Source organism: Mustela nigripes, chromosome 14 (assembly GCF_022355385.1).
Source record: "Mustela nigripes isolate SB6536 chromosome 14, MUSNIG.SB6536, whole genome shotgun sequence".
Classification (NCBI taxonomy): Eukaryota; Metazoa; Chordata; class Mammalia; order Carnivora; family Mustelidae; genus Mustela; species Mustela nigripes.
Genome location: NC_081570.1, coordinates 36,881,414 through 36,901,289, shown reverse-complemented (window position 1 = coordinate 36,901,289; position 19,876 = coordinate 36,881,414). Strand labels below are relative to the sequence as shown.

Here is a 19,876-nt window from a genome sequence, read left to right as displayed (position 1 = left end):
TTTTTCTTTCTTTCTTTTTTTTTTTTTTTTTTAAGATTTTAAAAATTTATTTGAGAGAGAGAGCACATGTGCATGTGAGTTTTGGGGGTGCGGTGGAGGGAGAGGGAGAGAGAGTCTCAAGCAGGCTTTTCACTGAGTACTGTCAGTCATGGGGCTCCATCTCATGACCTGAGCCAAAACCAAGAGTTGGATGCTTAATCGACTGTGCCAACCAGAGCACCCAACATTTGATATTTAAATAATTGCTGATATTACATATGTCCGATATATCCCTGAATATTCTCATAAATATTGTATTTAAAGATAGAAATCAGAGAGCCTAGGGACTCATTATTTTTTATGTTTTCCCTTGTTTTTCAGAAGAGCAATTTTCTGTACACACATAAACCTAAATCGTATTCAGAACCTTTATATATGAAACACATCATTTGAGAGCCACACCTCTTGAAGAGACAGAGCCCAGAATGTCCCCTATTCCATTTGTCCCAAGTTGTTTTTTGTTTTTTTGTTGTTTATTCTTTTTCAAGTAGGCTCCGCGCCCAGTATAGAGCGCGATATCCTTGAGCTCCTGACCCTGATATCATGATCTGAGCTGAAACCAAGAGTCAGACAGTTAGCCAGCTGAGCCACTGAGGCTCCACCTTGTACACCAGTCCTCTGGCTTTTCACCTTACCTCTTTATGGCATTTCTGAGAAGAGATAATCTGCAAACATTTCTAGGTAATTGTGTTAATATAGTTAGTCTTACTTAGAGGTTTGTCGGAGGATTATTTTTATAGTAGGATATTTGTTTCAGTATGTGCTTAATCATAACTTCCAGGTGCCAGCTTGTTTTGGAATGCAGCAGGCGATGATCGAGAGCCTGAATCTCAGCTGAGGCAAGATGATACCAAGATTTCCAGTGAGGACATGAATTTTTCTGTTGATATTAATAATGAAGTTACAAGTCCACCAGGTAGCGTGTCTTCATTGAAAGCAGTTGATATTCCCAGCTTTGAAGAAAGCAACATTGCTGTGGAAGAATTTAATCAACCACTTTCTGTATCCAAGTAAGGTGTCTTTGATTCCGCATTCATCCTCCTTTTTTTCTTTTTAGGTTCTAATATTCTTTTGGTGTTTTAACTCAGAAACTGTTTGTTTTGTAAATAGTATTTTCAGTAGTGTCTTTCCTGATATAGTTTTTACATAACTGACAATTGTGGTACTCCTAGAACTGTTCCCAAATGTCAGTCATTGGTTTGTTACAGTCTAGCTGAATCAGAGCATCTGAAGAAAATTTCGGATATACATATGCTTACCTGACTGTAGAGATTCTGAAACTAGGCCCTAGATGGAGATGGGGCCCTGAATTTTGTAAATTTTTAAAGATTCTCCAAATTGCAATTATACATATATAAGAATTTATTTCTGAGATTTACTTCAAAGTAACCCAGTGAGAAAAAAAATAGCTGGTGGGAGATGAAATGACTAGAGGTGTAATTGGAGTAAGACTGATTATAAGTAGGTAATTTTTATTTTAAAGATTTCCTCATTTATTTTAGAGCAAGAATGCGTGTGAGGAGGGTGGGGTCGGGGGAGGCTTGGGGCAGAGAGAGAGAGAAAGAGAACCCCAAGTTGATTCCATGCTGAGTGCAGAGTCCTACATGGGGCTCGATTCCAGGACGCTGAGATCATGACCTGAGCCAAAGTCAAGAATCGGCTGCTCAACTGACTGAGCTACCCAGGTACCCAATTTAAAAATTAGGTAATTTTTAAAACCGTGTATAATGGTTTGTTACACTGTTTTTGCCTGTGTTTGAAATTTTTCCTGAAGATTATTTATTTATTTACATTTTTTTATTTTTTAAGGTTTTTTTTTTTTTTTAAGATTTTATTTATTTATTTGACAGACAGAGATCACAAGTAGGCAGAGAGGCAGAGAAAGAGGAGGAAGCAGGCTCCCTGCTGAGCAGAGAGCCTGATGTGGGGCTCGATCCCAGGACCCCGGGATCATGACCTGAGCCGAAGGCAGAGGCTTTAACCCACTGAGCCACCCAGGTGCCCCAAGGTTTTTTTTTTTATTAAACAAGGATTTCAAAGTAATTTAGATCTTCAAGAAATAAGGAAAGAAATTCAAATATCTTTGAGCTTCTAATAAAAGCTGCCACAGAACTAGGCCCTAGAGATTGAGTAGTAGGTTAGAAAAAGCTGCTAACTTCATGAAATTTCCATGACCTGTTCCCATGACAAATAATAACCATATAAATAACAAACAATTTAATTTTATGTAATGACAGCTGCTCTGAAGAAAATAAACCAGGGTGATCAAATGGAGTCTAACCAGTTGGTGGCATGGGAGTGAAGGATATATTAAGTAGAGGATGGTAAAGGAAGACTTCCCTGAGCTGGTAACATTTGAGCAGTGACTAGAATGATGAGAAGGAGGCAGTTCTGAGAAAATCTGAAGAGTGTTCCTGGTAGAAGAAATGGCATGTATAGACCCTAAGTTGTGCAGAAGTGTGACAGTTCAGGAAACAATTAGGAAAGCCATTGTGGCTAGAAACAGTGACAGAGAGGGAGGCAGGGGTTGGGGGAGTGCGGGTTGGAGAGAGAGAAAGTGCTCAAGAGAGCATGCTTATAGGAGATGGGGTCAGGGATATAGGCAGAAGCCAAATTATGTGGGAGCTTTGTAGGATGTAGAAAGGAGCTTTGAATTTATTCTATGCTCATTAAATCTAGGGAGAATTTTAGACAAAAGAGTGGTGTGATCTGATTTTTCATTTTTTAAATAGCTCTTCTGTGGCAAATGAACAGAAGGAGTTTAGAGTGGAAGTAGGGAAACTGGTTAGTATAGGAAAAGCCAACCCAAGTGAGATGAAGGAGCTTGGACTTGTAGAAGTGCTAAAAGAAATCAGGTGCAGAATAAATAGAATAAATTTGAAGGTAGAGGAATGATGTAGTATAAAACACCATAGGTAACAGTTAAAAGACGTGAATTTGGTGGTGGGGTGGCATGGGCCAGACAACTGTTTTTTTTTTTTTTTATAAAACTTGTGATAATATTTGACTCTTTTTTTTTGCCTGATACTTTATAGGTGCATTTTATTTTTATTTATTTTTTTAATGTAAAGTTTAGGTAGTTAACATTCAATGCAATATTGATTTCTGGAGAAGAATTCAGTGATTCATCGCTTATATACAACACCCAGTGCTCATCACAGCAAGTGTCCTCCTTAATACGCATCACCCATCTAGCCTATCCCCCACCTACACACCTCCATCAGCCCTCACTTTGTTCTCTGTTGTTAAGAGTCTCTTAGGGCTCATTTCCCTCTCTCCTTTTTTCTTTTTATCCTTCCCATATATTCATCTGCTTTCTTTCTTTCTTCCTTTCTTTCTTTCTTTTTTTAAGATTTTATTTATTTGACAGAGACACAGCGAGAGAGGGAACAGAAGCAAGAGTAAGTGGAGAGGGAGAAGCAGGCTTCCTGCTGAGCAGGGAGCGCAATGCGGGGCTCGATCCTAGGACCCTGGGATCATAACCCAAGCTGAAGGCAGCCGCCTAAAGACTGAGCCACACAGGTGCCCCTCATCTGTTTTCTTTCTTAAATCCCACATATGAGTAAGATCATATAGTATTTGTCTTTCTCTGGCTGAATTATTTCACGTACCATAATACACTCTAGATCCATCTATGTCACTGCAAATGGCAAGATTTCATTCTTTTTGATGGCTGAATAATGTGTGTTTGTGTGTGTGTACCACATTTTTATCCATTCATCAGTCAATCTCTATAGTTTGGCTGTTGTTGATAATGCTGCCGTAAACATTGGGGTGCATATACCCCTTCAAATCTGTATTTTTTTATCCTTTGGGTGAATACCTGGTAATGTTATTTCTTGATCATAGGGTAGTTCTATTTTTTTTTTAAAGATTTTATTTGTTTATTTGACAGACAGATCAGAAGTAGGCAGAGGGTCAGGCAGAGTGAGAGAGGGAAGCAGGTTCCACAGGACTCTGAGATTATGACCTGAGCCAAAGGCAGAGGCTTAACCCACTGAGCCACCCAGGCGCCCCAGGGTAGTTCTGTTTTTAACATTTTGAAGAGCCTTCCTACTGTTCTCCAGAGGGGTGGCACCAGTTTGCATTCCCACCAACAGTGCAAGAGGGTTCCCCTTTCTCCACATCCTTGCCAACACCTATTATTTCTTGTGTTATTAATTTTAGCCATTCTGACAGGTGTGAGGTGGTATCCTGGTTTTGATTTGTCTTTCCCCGATGATGGGTATTATTATCGAGCATCCTTTCATGTGTTTTAGCCATCTGGATGCCTTTTTTGGAAAAGTGTCTGTTCATATCTTCTGTCCATTTCTTAACTTGGTTATTTTGTTTTTTGGGTGTTGAGTTTGATAAATTCTTTGTATATTTTGGATGCTAACCTTTATCTGATATGTCATCTGCAAATATCTTCTCCCATTCCATAGGCTGCCTTTTAGTTTCGTTGATTGTTTCCTTTGCTGTGCAGAAGCTATTTATCTTGATGAACTCTGAATGGTTCATTTTTGCTTTTATTTCCTTGCCTGTGGTGATGTGTCTAGGAAGATGTGCTATGGCCGAGGTCAAAAAAGTTTTTGCCTGTGTTCTCCTCTAGGATTTTGATCGCTTCCTGTCTTAGATTTAGGTCTTTCATTCATCTTGAATTTCTTTTTGTGTCTGGTGTAAGAAAGTGGTCCGATTTCATTCTTCTGCATGTTGCCATCCAGTTTTCCCAATACCATTTGTTGAAGAGACTGTCTTTTCCATCTATGATAGTCTTTCCTGCTTTCTCAAAGATTAGTTTACTATATAGTTGTGGGTCCATTTCTGGGCTCTCTATTCTGTTCCATTGATATATGTGTCTGTTTTTGTGCCAGTACTATGCTGTCTTGATGACTGCTGCTAGCTTGAAATCCAAAATCACGATGCCTCCAGTTTTGTTTTTCTTTTTCAGAATTTCTTTGGCTATTCAGGATCTGTTGTAGTTCCATACAGATTTTAGGGTTATTTGGTCTAGCTCTGTGAGAATTACTGGTGGTATTTTGACAGGGATCGCATTAAATGTGTAGATTGCTCTGAGTAGTATGGACATTTTAACAATGTTTGTTCTCCCAATCCATGAGCATGAACTACTTTTCTATTTCTTTGTGCCTCTAATATTTGTCATTTTTAATTATTCTGTTTACCATAGTGATTAAAACAATTAACATGTTCCTTCAGAAAACTAGAAACATTTATCCCCTTTGCTCAGTATAGTATATGTTTTAATCATATAATTCTCATAGTATGTACCACAATATATTAAAAAAGTTATGTAAATATTTCTCCCCCATTAAATTGGATTCCTATAGGACAGGGATCTTATTCGTTTCTGTATCTTTAGAATGCGACCCAGTGTAGGGTCTCATGTTACCTATTTCATATGAGTTCAATGCAAGGAAGAGCAATTTAAGGTGAGCCCCAGGATAAGTCCATATTTTATTTGGAATAATTTTAGAAACTGAGAAAGAGTGCCTGGCTGGCTCGGTCAGAAGAACATGTTACTGTTGATCTTGGAGTTGTGAATTTGAGCCCCACACTGAGTGTAGAGATTACTTAAATAAATTTTTAAAAATTTAAAAAATAGTAGAGAACAAAGAGGAACTAACTATGGTTATTCTTATTTATCCTTCTTGACTTCTGTAGACTTCTTTCTAGAATTATGGGGGTTTCCCCTGAAATAGTTTCTAAGTGAGAACTTAAACATCTCCAGTCCATTGTGGTTTTTAATTGAGAAACCTGAGTTAATTGGTAGAATGTAGTTGATTGCTTTTTCGGGGCACCTAGCTCTATTGATCCCAACACATAACTAGTTGTAAATCTGATCTTCAGCATAATGTACTGATTTGGACTAAATACCGTCTTCATTGTTGTCTACAGTGTTTTTAGTGCTTCTATAGGATTCTTCCCAAATATGTGATTTTTAAAAATTAATATATAATGTATTATTTGCCCAGGGGTACAGGTCTGTGAATTATTAGGTTACACATTTCATAGCACTCACCATAGCACATACACTCCCCAATGTCCGGCAAGCTAGGCACCCGCGCATCTGACAATGTGATCTGACTCATGCTGTGCCTCCCACTGCTGAGTGTTTATACATGGCACCTAGCCACCTGGGTTCCCTGTCTCCCTTGGATAGTCTTCCTGAATCTTCTTTCTGATGTTAAAGCAGTCTGTGAGGAATAAATTCATTTGCCTCAAAGCATAATTGGTAACTGAAAGCTTTTTCCCAGTGAAGAGCAGTGGTATGTGGTATTTATAGAGACTTGAATTTGAAAAAAATCCTATTTTTCTTTGGAAGTCATACTTTGGACCTACCTACTAATACTTGTAATATTAGAATCATCTTTTAAAATTTTATTTTAGGGTGCCTGGCCGGCTCATTTAGTATAGCATGTGACTCTTGATCTTTTGTAAGTTGTAAGTTCAAGCCCCACATTGGATGTAGAGATTACTTAAGAATAAGATCTTTAGGGTACCTGGGTGGCTCAGTAGGTTAAGCCTCTGCCTTCAGCTCAGGTCATGATCTCAGGATCCTGAGATCGAGCCCTGCATCAGGCTCTCTGCTCAGCAGGGAGCCTGCTTCCCCCTCATTCTCTGCCTGCTGCTCTGCCTACTTGTGATCTCTCTGTCAAATAAATAAATAAAATATTTAAAAAATAAAAAAATTTTTAAAAATCTTTTAAAAAGATATAAATAAAATGAGATTTTGTTTTAACCTTGAATGTTTTGAGGTTAAAATCTTTAATGTTTTGGTTCTTTTATTTTTCTTTTATTTTGCTTACTAGGTTAAGCACCAAAACAGATATTTTAAAATTCTTGAAAATGTAGTATAGCTGAAGGGTTATGATTAAAATGATGAGTTCTGGTGCCAGATTGCCTGGATTTGAATCACAGCACTGTGACCATAGGCAGGTTTCATAATTTATGGATGACTTGGTTTTCTCATGTATAAATGGAGACAATAAAAGCACCTATCTCAGGATTATTGTAAGGGTTAAATAAGTTAATATATGTAAAGCACTTAGTACATAATTACTTTCACGTTTTAGCTAAAGATGATGGAGTAAGGCAAACTCAGTAACTGACCCGCACTCCTTAAAAACAAAGTGCTTTGCAAATGTTTTGTTGATAAAAATCCTGCTCAGTACAAGTAATTTCCCAAAAAGCCATAAAATCTCTATTAAAACCCAGATTTCTTCTTCTCCATTTGAGAGTTTTGGTGTTTTCATTAAAGTGAAATTAGTTAACATGGTTGAAGATAAAGGTTCAGTTTGATGTTTGGAGAACAAGGGGAAAGAGATGGGGAACAAGGGGAAAGCAACAAGAGATGAAGAGAACTAACAATAATTATGATTCACCCAGAACTGACAGTAATTATGATTAACCCACTACGTGTGTCTGGTACTATGCTAGGCATTTTGTATCTCCTTTAATTCTATCACATTTTTTTCAACCCAGGGAAGTGGATATCATTTTTCCCTTTTCGTGGCTGAGGAAATTAAGGCCCAAAGAGATTACAAAATTTGGCCAAAACATGATGAGCACACAGATAACTGTATTATAAATGAGAATATATGTGATATAAGAGAAAATACTTGGGATGCCTGGGTGGTTCAGTAACAGGTCTGCTTCAGCTCAGGTCATGATCTCAGGGTCCTGGGATCAGGTCTTGCATCGGGCTCACTTTCGGTGGGGAGCCTGCTTCTCCCTCTTACTCTGCTTTTCCCCCTGCTTGTGCTCTGTCTCCCTGTCAAATAAATAAATAAAATCTTAAAAAAGAAGTTTTAATCTTGGTTATACCTGAAACTGATTAACATTGTAGGTCAACTATACTAAATACATATATATATTTAAGATTTAATTCTTGGTATTTAATTAAGTATACCAAATTTGGATACTAGAGGAAATTATACATTTGGATACTAGAGGAAATTATACAATATAATTTCACTGAAGTTCTTTCGAGTTTAGGATAAATTTACTGGGGTCCTTACTGGTTTAAGTGCAGTTTCATTTTAAGGAAGGGATGAACTGGGTGTCTTGGAGAGCTCCTTTCTGATTTTAAGAACAGTATGTCTTTATGTCTGAGATATTAAATGGTGATTATAATAATCTCTATCTATTTATAAATTTATTGTTTGTTAAAATATTTGTGCGTTATATTTTTGTTTTTCCTTCTTCAGGATCTCAGACCTTTTTTTTAAAGATTTTACGTATTTATTAGAGAGAGCACAGATGGGGCAGAGGGAGAAGCAGGCTCCCCCCGCCCGAGCCCGGAATCTGATGTGGGGCTCAGTCCCAGGATCCTGGGATCACAGCCTGAGCTGAAGGTAGATGCTTAACCAACTGAGCTATCTAGGCACTCCAATCTCAAACTTCTTAATCACATTTTATTTGAGAAAAAGAAAGTAAATGTAGAATTACATCTTGCTTTAAGCATTTTTATTTTGAAATTTTAGGTTTACAGAGAAGTTAGGAAAATAGTAGAGCTCACCCAGGTTTCCCTAATGTTAACACCTTATATAACCATAGTAAAATTATCTAACCCAGGAAATGAACATTGTTACATTAGTATACTAAACTGCAAATTCTGGTTGTACCAGTTTCTCCAATAATGTACTCTTTTGTTCCAGAAACCAATATAGGATTTCACGTTGGTTTATTAGTTTTGTCTTATTAGTCCAAATCCATGACAGAGCCTCATTATTTTCTTGTCTTTCATGACTTTTACACTTTTGATGAGTCAGTTATTTTGTAGAATATCCCTTAATTTTGGTTTGTCTGCTACTTTCTCATGATTAAATTGAAGTTTTGCGTTTTGGCAAGATTACCACAAAGAGGTGTTACTGCCCTGCCCTATCAGTGGGTTACATGATGTCACATTATTAACTTTGAACACTCAGTTAACGTGACATCTGCTTGTTTTTGTCACTATAAAGTTAAAAATTTTCCCTTTGTAGCTGAATAAATACCTTGAGGCAGATACTTGAGACTCTATAAATATTCTTTTTGAACTTTCTCCCTTTAACTTAAGCATCCGTCTATAGATATACCTGTCACGGTTATTACCATAGTTTGACTACTGATGATTTTGTATTTTCCTTATTCCTTCCACATTTGTAAGTCATATTTTTTCTGTAAGGGAAAGCTGTTTTCCTTCTCTGCTTATGTATTCATTTATTTATGTCTGTGTAGACTCCCAGACATTTCTTTTATTCTATGAATTATAGTTCAAATTATTATTTATTTTATTTGCTTAAATTGTTTCAATTTTTTGTCTTTGGGAGCTCTTTTAGATTGGCTTCTGTTTCTTTTAGAAAAGCCCTCTTCCTTTTTTCAAGCACGTTCTTGGTTTTTGGCACTACAAGATGTTCCAGGCTCATCTTGTATTTTCCAATCCTGGAATCAACTGCAGAAACCCGGAGCAATGGTATCAGAGAATGTATTTGGAAACCAAGATCTGAGCAGTAGGTGTAGCATTGCTACTTCGTATCTGTGCTCCTAGGTCCTCTTAGGATACGCAGGCACACACCCTTATTTATGTCTATACTTCTCTGTCTATATTTCAAAATCCTTGACCTCATACCAATCCTCCGGTTCCAATCCAACACCTCCCTTTTTCTTATTTATACCTTCTTTCCCCAACAGGGAGAAACCTGGCTTTCATGTACACTATAGTTAATTATTTGTTCTAGTGTACACATCGAGTAATTTCAGAATTGCTTAGGATTCTAAAATGGATTTACCTAGAGTATGTGTGTTTGTTTACAGTTCTTTTTATCTTTAGCCTTACAGAATCCAATGAAAATACCTTTTTCCATGGTTATTTAGGTAGGTTATTTTCTTTCATGTTGCCTTGTGTGGTTATATTATTTGTTTGTAATACCATTAGGTTGATTTGTTACTATTTGTATTCCACTTGAGGGTTGCTTCAAATTCTGGTTGACTTTATTTGTTCTTTAGGTATCTGAAACATGACTGTGGCTTTAACAGACCTAATTAGATAGAAAAGGTATATACTCAAAGAAGAGTTACTCCATTCTCATTCCTACCACCCTGTTCCCAAATCCCCTCTTTTCCTATCCCTTTTCCCACCCATCTCCTTTAAATAACCAGTGTCTTTAGTTACTGGATTGCCTTTCTTGTATTTCTTTTACACAGATGAGTAAACATGTCTCTATTTTCTTACGACATTTCTTTCTTATATGAAGTGTAGAAAGGTAGCATGCTATAGGTATTTTTTTGAACATTTCTCTTTTCCCTTAACAATATGTACTGGAAATACTCCAGATCAGTGCTAGAGATCTTTCCTTATATAGCTATATAGTATTCCACTATGTGGATATGCCATAGTTTAGCAAATGCTCTCCTACTTATGAGTATTTAGTCTGTTCCCAGGGGACACCTGGGTGGCTCAGTCAGTTAAGCATCTGCCTTCAGCTCAGGTCATGATCCCAGGATCCTGAGATTGAGTTTCTCCTTCCCCCTTTTCCTCTCCCGTTTACTTGTGCATGTTCTCTCTGTGTCTCTTGATAAATAAAATCTTAAAAATTTTATTTTTTAATTTTTAAAATAAAATCTTAAAAATTAAAAAATGGGCTTTCTTTTTAGTATTTGTGAACTACAAGCATTGCTATAGTGATTACCTGGTGGCATGTGTATTTTTGAATTGTTTTTTTTTTTTTTTAAGATTTTATTTATTTATTTGAGAGAGAGAGAAAGAGTGAGAGAGAGCATGAGATGGGAGAAGGTCAGAGGGAGAAGCAGACTCCCCATAGAGCTGGGAGCCCGATGTGGGACTCGATCCCGGTACTTCAGGATCATGACCTGAGCTGAAGGCAGTCGCTCAACCAACTGAGCCACCCAGGCGCCCTTGAATTGTTTTAGAAGTGGGATTTTTACATCCAAAGTTAAGTGTATATGTAATTTTGTTAATTATTACCAAGTTTCCCTGCAGAAGATTGCAGTTTTTGGTCTCAGCAGCAGTGAATGAAATTACCTGTTTTCCCACAGCTGTGCCAACAAAATATGAGGCCATATTTAAAATTTTTTTTACCAGTTTAATAGGTGATAAATGGTATTGGTAGTGTTTTAATTTTCATTTAAAAAATCATGCATAAGTTGGATTATTTCTTCATGTTGCGAGTTATTTCCCTATTTTTATGAATTGTCAGTTTATGTCTCTCACCATTTTTCTACCAGTTTTAGGTCCTTTGCCCTCCAATTTTTAAGTGTTCTTCTATATTAGAGATGTTAGGTGTTTGTAGTGTATGTTCTAGTTTGTCAGTTGTCTTTTGACTTTGATGTTTTTTGCCACATAAAAATTTTTTACTTTATGTGGTCAGAGTTATTGATTTTTTTCCCTTATAATTATATCTTAACTGGTATTTTACAAATACTTATTTCAGCTAATATTTACTGATCTTATAATATACCAATGAATACTGGATACTTCATATGAAGTTAAAATTAAGCAGTATGGGGGACACGTGGGTGGTTCAAGTTGTCTTTAAGCGTCCAACTCCTGATTTCAGCTCAGATCTTGATCTCAGGGTTGTGAGATAGAGTGCCACATCAGGTTCCACACTGGGCGTGGAGCCTGCATAAGATCCTCTCCTTGCCCCTGGCCTCCTCTCTAAAAAAAATACTAAGCAATATGGAAAAATTGGAAATAAACTGAGTTTTAAAAAAGAGATGTACGGTTAGAAAAATTATACTTGTAAAATGAAATACTATGTAATAGTTAAAACTTGTTTTAAGAATATTTAGTGAAATGAAAAGATACTTATGATAGAATATTGGTTTTAAAAAGCAGCCTCCAAAACTACCTTTGGTATGGTATAGCTTTTCAGAGAAAATAACTACCTATTAAAAAAAAAGGGTATAGATGAAAATATTCTAAAATGTTAATAGTGGTTTTCTCTAGGTATTAAACTATGTACGAGGGGTTCCTGGGTGGCTCAGTCGGGTAAGCGTTTGCTTTCAGCTCAGGTCATGATCTCAGGGTCCTGGGATCGAGCGCCATATTGGGCTCCCTGCTCAGTGGGAAGTCTGCTTCTTTCTCTCACTCCCTCCTAACCCTGTTCTTGCTATCTCTTTCTTTCTCAAATAAATAAATAAAATCTTTTAAAAAAACAAACTATTTTTTTCATGTTTAGTATAACTTTGAGTGGTTAGCTAACCTCTCTGTGCCTCATGACCTCATCTGTCAAATAGGCACAATATGTAGTATCTTACAGGTCTTTTTGGTAAGGATTTTGTAAGAGTATGCACTTAAAACAATGCCTAGCCTGTAATAAGCTTTCTGCTAGCTAATATTTATTATTACCTTTCTCTACAATAGCCACATTATTTTTCTTGTAAGAAATGTCTTTTAATATTGCTTTTCATAGTAAATTTAGAAATATGTATTTATATGCTAAGTTTAAAAGTAATAAATGCTTATTGTATTAAATTTGAAAAATAAATAAAAGCATAAAGAAGGAAAGAAATATTACCAAATATATAATGTGATTATAAATGGCAGCTTATGAACTCTTATTTGCCAGGAAGCTTTTTTTTTTTTTTTTTTTTAAGATTTTATTTATCCACTTGGCAGAGAACAAGCACGAGAATACAAGCAAGGGGAGCAACAGGAAGAAGGGAAAGGGAGAGACAGGCTCCTTAGCAGGGAGCCTGATGTCAGGCTCGATCCCAGGATGCTGGGATCATGACCTGAGCTAAATGCAAAAGCTTAACCAACTGAGCCAATCCAGCACCCCTTGCCAGGGATCTTAACTATATTTTAAAACTTAAAGTAAACAAAAAATATATTTAAAAATTTTTATACTGAAATCAACGGGTTGTTTGCCAGGTCTCAAAAAAAAAGTTGTCTGACTATAAATAACATGACTTGAAAAGGTGTTATGATCTGGTTTATGTGCAGCCTATCAAAATGAGAGCTGAAAATACAAACCAAAATGCTGTTGAATCTTATCCCTTTATTTCAAAGTTACTACACTTCGAATAAATGTATCTTTAAAGTATCTTGATAACTAACACATTATTTATATCCTTCCAAGCAGCTCTTCTCCAGGTGTGAGAAAAGAACCTGATGTGCCTGTGTTCTTTCCGAATTCCATGCTGGCAGAAAATGTAAGCATGTGCTTACAGAGTGGACCAACAGAGGGTGCCAGTAACCACTCTGTAACATCAGGGGAACCAAAAATTGAGCAAGTAATGCAACCCTTGCCTCATCAACCTACAGATAATCAGAAAATATACCAGGATTTATTGGTAAGAAACAGTAATACATTTCATCTTTTCTGAGATGATTACTTTTGGGTAGACTAGTTAAGCCTCTCCTTTCTTTAAACTGATTGGGACCTTGATATAAAAAGATTTTCTCTAAATTAATGACACATAATTATTTCTTTTAGCTCTTCGTGATTATGATAACCTAAATTCAGTAAATTTGTATAAGCATCCCAGTCATCGGGGGTTAGATAGCCGGGGGAAATCATAAAACAAAACAACAACAACAACAAAAACAGAGTAAAGTTAGTACTAGAAAAAATAAGGAAAAATTTGCAGGAAGTTTGAAAGTTGGAAAGTAGGAGAATATCTATGGTAATATTGCATTCAGGTAAAGAGATTCTTATTGAATACTTAGTCTAAGAAAGTGAACTAAGTAAAAAGTAAAGTAAGTGAACTAAGTAAAAAGGAGTGTCTGGGGGGCTCAGTCCGTTAAGTTCAACTTGGTTTCAGCTCCATTCATGATCTCATGGGTCATGAGATTGAGCCCTGCAGTAGGCTCTGCACTCAGTTAGGAGTCTGCTTGAGGATTCACTCCCTTTGCCTCCCTCCCAACACCCCCTTTTCTTTCTCTTTCTCAAGTAAAATCTTGTTTTTTAAAAAAGTGAATAATATAAAGATAAGTATGATAGTCTCTGCTCTTGAGAAGCAAGGGGAAATAACACATGGATACCAGTAGCAAACAATTATAGGACAGGCTGAGAAGTGCTGTAAACAAGGCAACGTGGAATAAAAAGGATAATTCTGGTTGGAGGAAATGGTCATCTAGTCATCTTGGAAAAATTAGAATGTAAACTAAGACTTGAAGCTTAAATGACCCTGGCTGTCACTTCCATCCGAAGTGTAGACTAAGGAACATTCGATTTCTCCATACTTCGTAGGGCTCTAAGTATTCATCAGTGAACACATACTTGCTGTTTGCCTGCTGGGTCTTTTACTGGTGCTAGCAGCTGTGTGCTCAGGGAATGAAATGCGCTCTGATATCAGGAAGGCAGAGGTAGTATCATAGGTCATTCACATTCTGAGGGAGAAAAGAGAGAAACCAAATTCTGAAAGGAATCTGAAGATCTAATATATAACTCTGAAACATTACCATTTTTCAAATGAAAGCGTGATTTAAAACTTTTGTTTATAGTTCCTATAAACCCTTGAAAACACTTGAAATATTATTCAAATGCCTCTAAAGCTGTTAGCTTTAAAATGAACAAGTTCTGAGCATTCTAAACTTCCTCTAGGGTCTGATAAAATCATTCATTGAGATGGGCTTCCTTTATAAAAAACCCAAAATATAAAAAATTTCCAAATGTACTTGATTCTTTGTAGAATTTGGCTAGTCATTATTTTGCTTTTCCCTGGCCTTACTTATGCTGCTACTTACAGTTTTGTTTCCTAAGATTGCTAATAGTGGTTTTTCAAATACATCTTTTTTCTTTTCATCAGAGTCAAGTGAACCACAGACTGAATAACTCCTCCAAAGAGACTGAGCAGCCATCGACCAAAGCAGTAATTATCAGCCATGAGTGCACCAGAACACAAAATCTTTACCATACAAAGAAAAAAAAACGTGATTCAGGTCTGGTAGACAAAGATTGTGTTCTTAATGCAACTCTTAAACAACTAAGAAGCCTTGGGGTAAAAATTGATTCTCCCACTAAAGTGAATAAAAATGCACATAAAGTGGATCACGCCAGGTAACTTTCAAATTTGTTTTACTTCTTTATTTATTTTCATAATTTTATTTAAATTGTAGTTAATAAGCATACAATGCTGCAATATAGGTTTCTGGAGTAGAATTCAGTGATTATCACTTATAAATGATACTTAGTGCTTGTGACAACAAATGTGCTCCTGAATACCCTCACCCACCTCCCTCCATTAACCCTGTTTCCTATCTATCTTTAAGAATCTCTTATGGTTTGGGGCACCTGGGTGGCTCAGTGGATTAAGCCGCTGCCTTCGGCTCGGGTCATGATCTCAGTGTCCTGGGATCGAGCCCCACATCGGGCTCTCTGCTCAGCGGGGAGCCTGCTTCCCCTTCTATCTCTGCCTAGCTCTCTGCCTACTTGTGATCTCTTTCTGTCAAATAAATAAATAAAATCTTAAAAAAAAAAAAAAAGAATCTCTTATGGTTTATTTTCCCCTTTTTTTCTTTTTCCTTCTGTGTTCGTTTATTTATTTCTTAAATTCCACGTATGAGTGAAATCATATGGTATTTGTCTTTCTCTCACTTATTTCACTTAGCATACATTTTAGCTCCATCCACATCATTGCAAATGGCAAGATTTCATCCTTTTTGATGGCTGAGTAATGTTCCATTTTATATATATATCACATCATCTTTATGCATTTATCGGTCAGTGGACCTTTTGGTTCTCCATAGTTTGGCTATTGCTGATAATGCTGCTATAAGCATCAGGATGCATGTACCCCTTCGAATCTGTATTTTTGTATCTGTTACGTAAATACCTTGTAAAGCAATTACTGGATCATAGAGTAGTTTTATTTTATTTATTTATTTATTTTAAGATTTTATTTATCTATTTGACAGACAGAGATCACAAATAGGCAGAGAGAGAGGAGGAAGCAGGCTCCCTGCTGATCAGAGAGCCCGATGTGGGACCGGATTCCAGGGCCCTGAGATCATGACTTGAGCTGAAGGCAGAGGCTTTAATCTACTGAGCCATCCAGGCGCCCCGAGTAGTTTTATTTTTAACATTTGGGAAAACCTCCATACTGTTCTCCAGAGGGGCTGCACCAGTGGCCACACCATTTTGCTTTCCCACCAACAGTACATCTTTTGTTTCTTGTGTTGTTAATTTTAGCCATTCTGACAGGGGTGAGGTGGTATCTCATCCTGGTTTTGATTTGTCTTTCCCCGATAATGGGTATTATTATTGAGCATCCTTTCATATGTCTTTAGCCATCTGGATGTCTTTTTTGGGAAAGTGTCTATTATGTCTTCTGCCCATTTCTTAACTTGGTTATTTTGTTTTTTGGATGTTGAGTTTGATAAATTCTTTGTAGATTTTGGTTGCTAACCTTTATCAGATATGTCATCTGCAAATATCTTCTCCCATCCATAGGCTGCCTTTTAGTTTTGTTGATTGTTTCCTTTGCTGTGCAGAAGCTTTTATCTTGATGAGGTCCCAATAGTTCGTTTTTGCTTTTGTTTCCTTGCCTATGGTGATGTGTCTAGGAAGAAGTTGCTATGGCCGAGGTCAAAGAGGTTTCTGCCTGTGTTCTTCTCTAGGATTTTGATGGCTTCCTGTCTCACCTTTAGGTCTTTCATCCATCTTGAATTTCTTTTTGTGTCTGGTGTAAGAAAGTAGTCCGATTTCATTCTTCTGCATGTTGCCATCCAGTTTTCCCAACACCATTAGACTGTCTTTTCCATCTATGAATGGTCTTTCCTGCTTTATTGAGGATTAGTTGCATCATATAGTTGTGTAAAACTCGTTTTAAAAGATGAAAAAATTGGGGCACCTGGGTGGCTCAGTTGGTTAAGCAACTGCCTTCAGCTCAGGTCATGATCCTGGAGTTCCAGGATCGAGTCCCACATCAGGCTCCCTGCTGTGTGGGAAGTCTGCTTCTCCCTCTGACCCTCCCCCCTCTCTCATGCTCTGTCTCTCTCATTCTCTCTCTCAAATGATAAATCAATTAAATCTTTAAAAAAAATAAAAGTGGAAAAAATTGTAGGGGGCGCCTGGGTAACTCAGTCTGTTTAGTGTCTTTCTTCAGCTCAGGTCATGATCTCAGGGTCCTGGGATTGAGCCCTGCATTGGGCTTCTTGCTCAGGGAACCCTGTTCTCCCTCTGCCTATTGCTCCCCATGCTTGTGCATGCCCTCTCTTTCACTCTGGCAAATAAATACATTTTTTTAAAAAACATGAAAAATATTTAGATGTATTATAGCAATATCATGAGAAAAGGTATAAGCTTTCCACTCGATTCAGTTACTTCATAATTTATTCAGGGCCTAGTAGGTGTGTGATAACAAAGAGACCATCTCTACCCTATAGTAGGAGAGTGGGTTTTACATACATAAGAGATACTGTTGGATGTCTCCTAGGTAAAGATGCCAATAAAATGCTCTGGGACTCTTGAAAAAAGAAATGAATCTTACTCATTTCTCGTGTTTGGAAGGTCTTCCTGGAGATGATAGGGTCTTTGTCAGCTATTGGATATTCAGTTACACAGTTGTGCCATCTAAAAGGCAAAAAACATTCCTTTCCTTAGGAATGTGTTTTGAACAGTATAGTCATACAAAGCTTACTCATTGCTTACCAGTTACAGTTGACCATGTTCTTCTGTTCAGATTCCTCTTTAACAAAGATGACTTAGCACATACTGGTTTTTCAAACCTTAAAGTTATATAATTAAGATTAGCATGTTTTCTGTTAATTACTTTTATTGTTTTCTAGTTGCAAAAGTAATATGGTTTCATGATTTAAGAAAGTATTAAATAGCACACAAGAATATCAGGTAAAATGTAAAAGCTCCCACTCCCCGAATTCCTCAATCTGAACCCCCTGCCAAGGTTACTTAACTGTTTTTTTTTTTGTATTCTGTAGAAATGTTCCATGCATGTTCAAGTGTATATGGATATGAAGAATATTGCAATTTTGTTTTGTTTTGTTTACTTAACATTATGTCTTAGATACTTTTCTTTATAGGTATATGCAGTTCTTTTGCATGCATTTAAACAGCTGCATGATATTCTCTTGTATCCATGTATGATAAGATAATGAACCTGTCCTCTGTTAATGGACTTTTAGGCTGCATCTCTTATTTCTTATCTCAAACAATGCTAAGCAAGCATCATGCTATAGGAGCTTGTACAAGTATATTTGTTGGATAAACTCTTAGAAGTAGGCAGGATCAAAGGATATGTGCATTTAAAGTTTTAGTAGTTGCTGCCATTGCTCACCAAAATAGTCGTACCAATTTACATTCCTACCAACAGTGTAATAGAGTAAGGCTAGCATTTTCACAATACTGTGAAATAGAGGCCACATAATGTATGTTAGAATATACAAATCACCCTGCTATCTGCGTGGAACACTGTATTTTGATGCGGTGCTGGGGGCTGTGGGGGTTAAATAATTATTTCTTCAGATTGGTTACCTAGTTTTAATGTCTTTATAGTGACACATTGGAAATCATAAATTTCCAGCATATAATGAACCTGATTGGTATTTTAGATGCTTTAGAATGAAATGGAAAGTAAAGTCTTTTTGATTTATCAATGGGGATAGTCATTGTTTTAATCAGGTTTATTCTGTTCTCCATTTAAATAATCTACATTATAAATTTATACTATGAAAAGTGTACATGCTCAGAGTTGCTGTTTTAGAAAATGTCATCTGAACTTATAATAACATCTGAAAAAAATTAGCTTTTTAAGAAACAGTTGCAGTTTACTATATATACATTAAAATTTTTAAGTATTTTAATATTGTGGCCTATACCCATTTTTAAAATTTGATTATGTGAGTTGAAAAACCCATGGATATATTTTCATAGATGGAATTTTAACTTCATATAAGATAATTTTCTCAAGGAGGTGAAAGCCAATATGAAGAAAATTGTTTTCAGTTCAAAGCAATATGTTAAATTAAGTATTTCCATAGAGGAGTAGGCTGGCAAAAACCTAACAGTAACATAGCTATATCTTAATATGAAAAAAAATTTTTAAGTTTTATTATACGGTATAAGTTGTATAAAATATTGTAGAGCTTTGGAAATAGAGTTTGCTATTTGTTTTGTTTTCATTGTCAAGGTAATATAAACTTACTTTGTGAAATGTAGGGAAAAAACCATATTCATACCAAACTCATTTATTATTAAAGCTTTACTTTTTCTTTTTTATTCCTTTTCTAAAACAATTTTATTTTGTTTTTATTTACTAGAGAGAGAGAGAGCATGAGTGAGGGGAGAGGCAGAGAGAGAAGTAGACTCCCCATTGAGCAGGGAGCCCAATGTGAGGCTTGATCCTAGGACTCTAGGATCATGACCTGAGCCAAAGTCAGGCCTTAACTGTTTCCTTTGTTGTACAAAAGTTTTTTGTCTTGATGCGATCCCAATAATTTGTTTTTGCCTTTGCCTCCCCTTGCCTGTGGTAACATGTAGTGTAAGAAGCTGCTTCAGCCAAGGTCAAAAAAGTTTCTGCCTGTTTTCCTCTAGGATTTTGATGGCTTCCTGATTCATATTTAGGTCTTTCATCCATTTTTAATTTCTTTTTGTATATGGTATAAAAAAATGGTCTACAATATCATTTTTCTGTGTGTTGCTATCCAGTTTTCCCAACGCCATTTGTTGAAAGAGACTGTCTTTCCACCTATGGAGAGTCTTTCCTGCTTTTTTCTTTTTCTTTATTTTTAAAAATTTTTTTAAAGATTTTATTTATTTGAGAGAGAGAGAGGGAGAAGCAGGCTCTCCACTGAGCAGGAAGCCTGATGCAGGGCTCCATCCCAGGATTCTGGGATCACGACCTGAGCCGAAGGCACACGCTCAGCTGACTG

General features: G+C 36.6%; 1 protein-coding gene across 2 annotated transcripts in view; it reads left to right on the top strand.

Annotated features, from left to right (window-relative positions):
- Window positions 1-19,876, top strand: part of STIL (STIL centriolar assembly protein) — a 74,266-nt gene that overhangs the window by 41,745 nt on the left and 12,645 nt on the right. For both annotated transcript variants that reach the window (XM_059374656.1, XM_059374655.1), the window contains exons 14-16: window positions 821-1,049; window positions 13,128-13,338; window positions 14,797-15,047. In XM_059374656.1, the coding sequence (XP_059230639.1) occupies window positions 821-1,049; window positions 13,128-13,338; window positions 14,797-15,047 (691 nt within the window). The remainder of the gene's footprint in view (window positions 1-820; window positions 1,050-13,127; window positions 13,339-14,796; window positions 15,048-19,876) is intronic.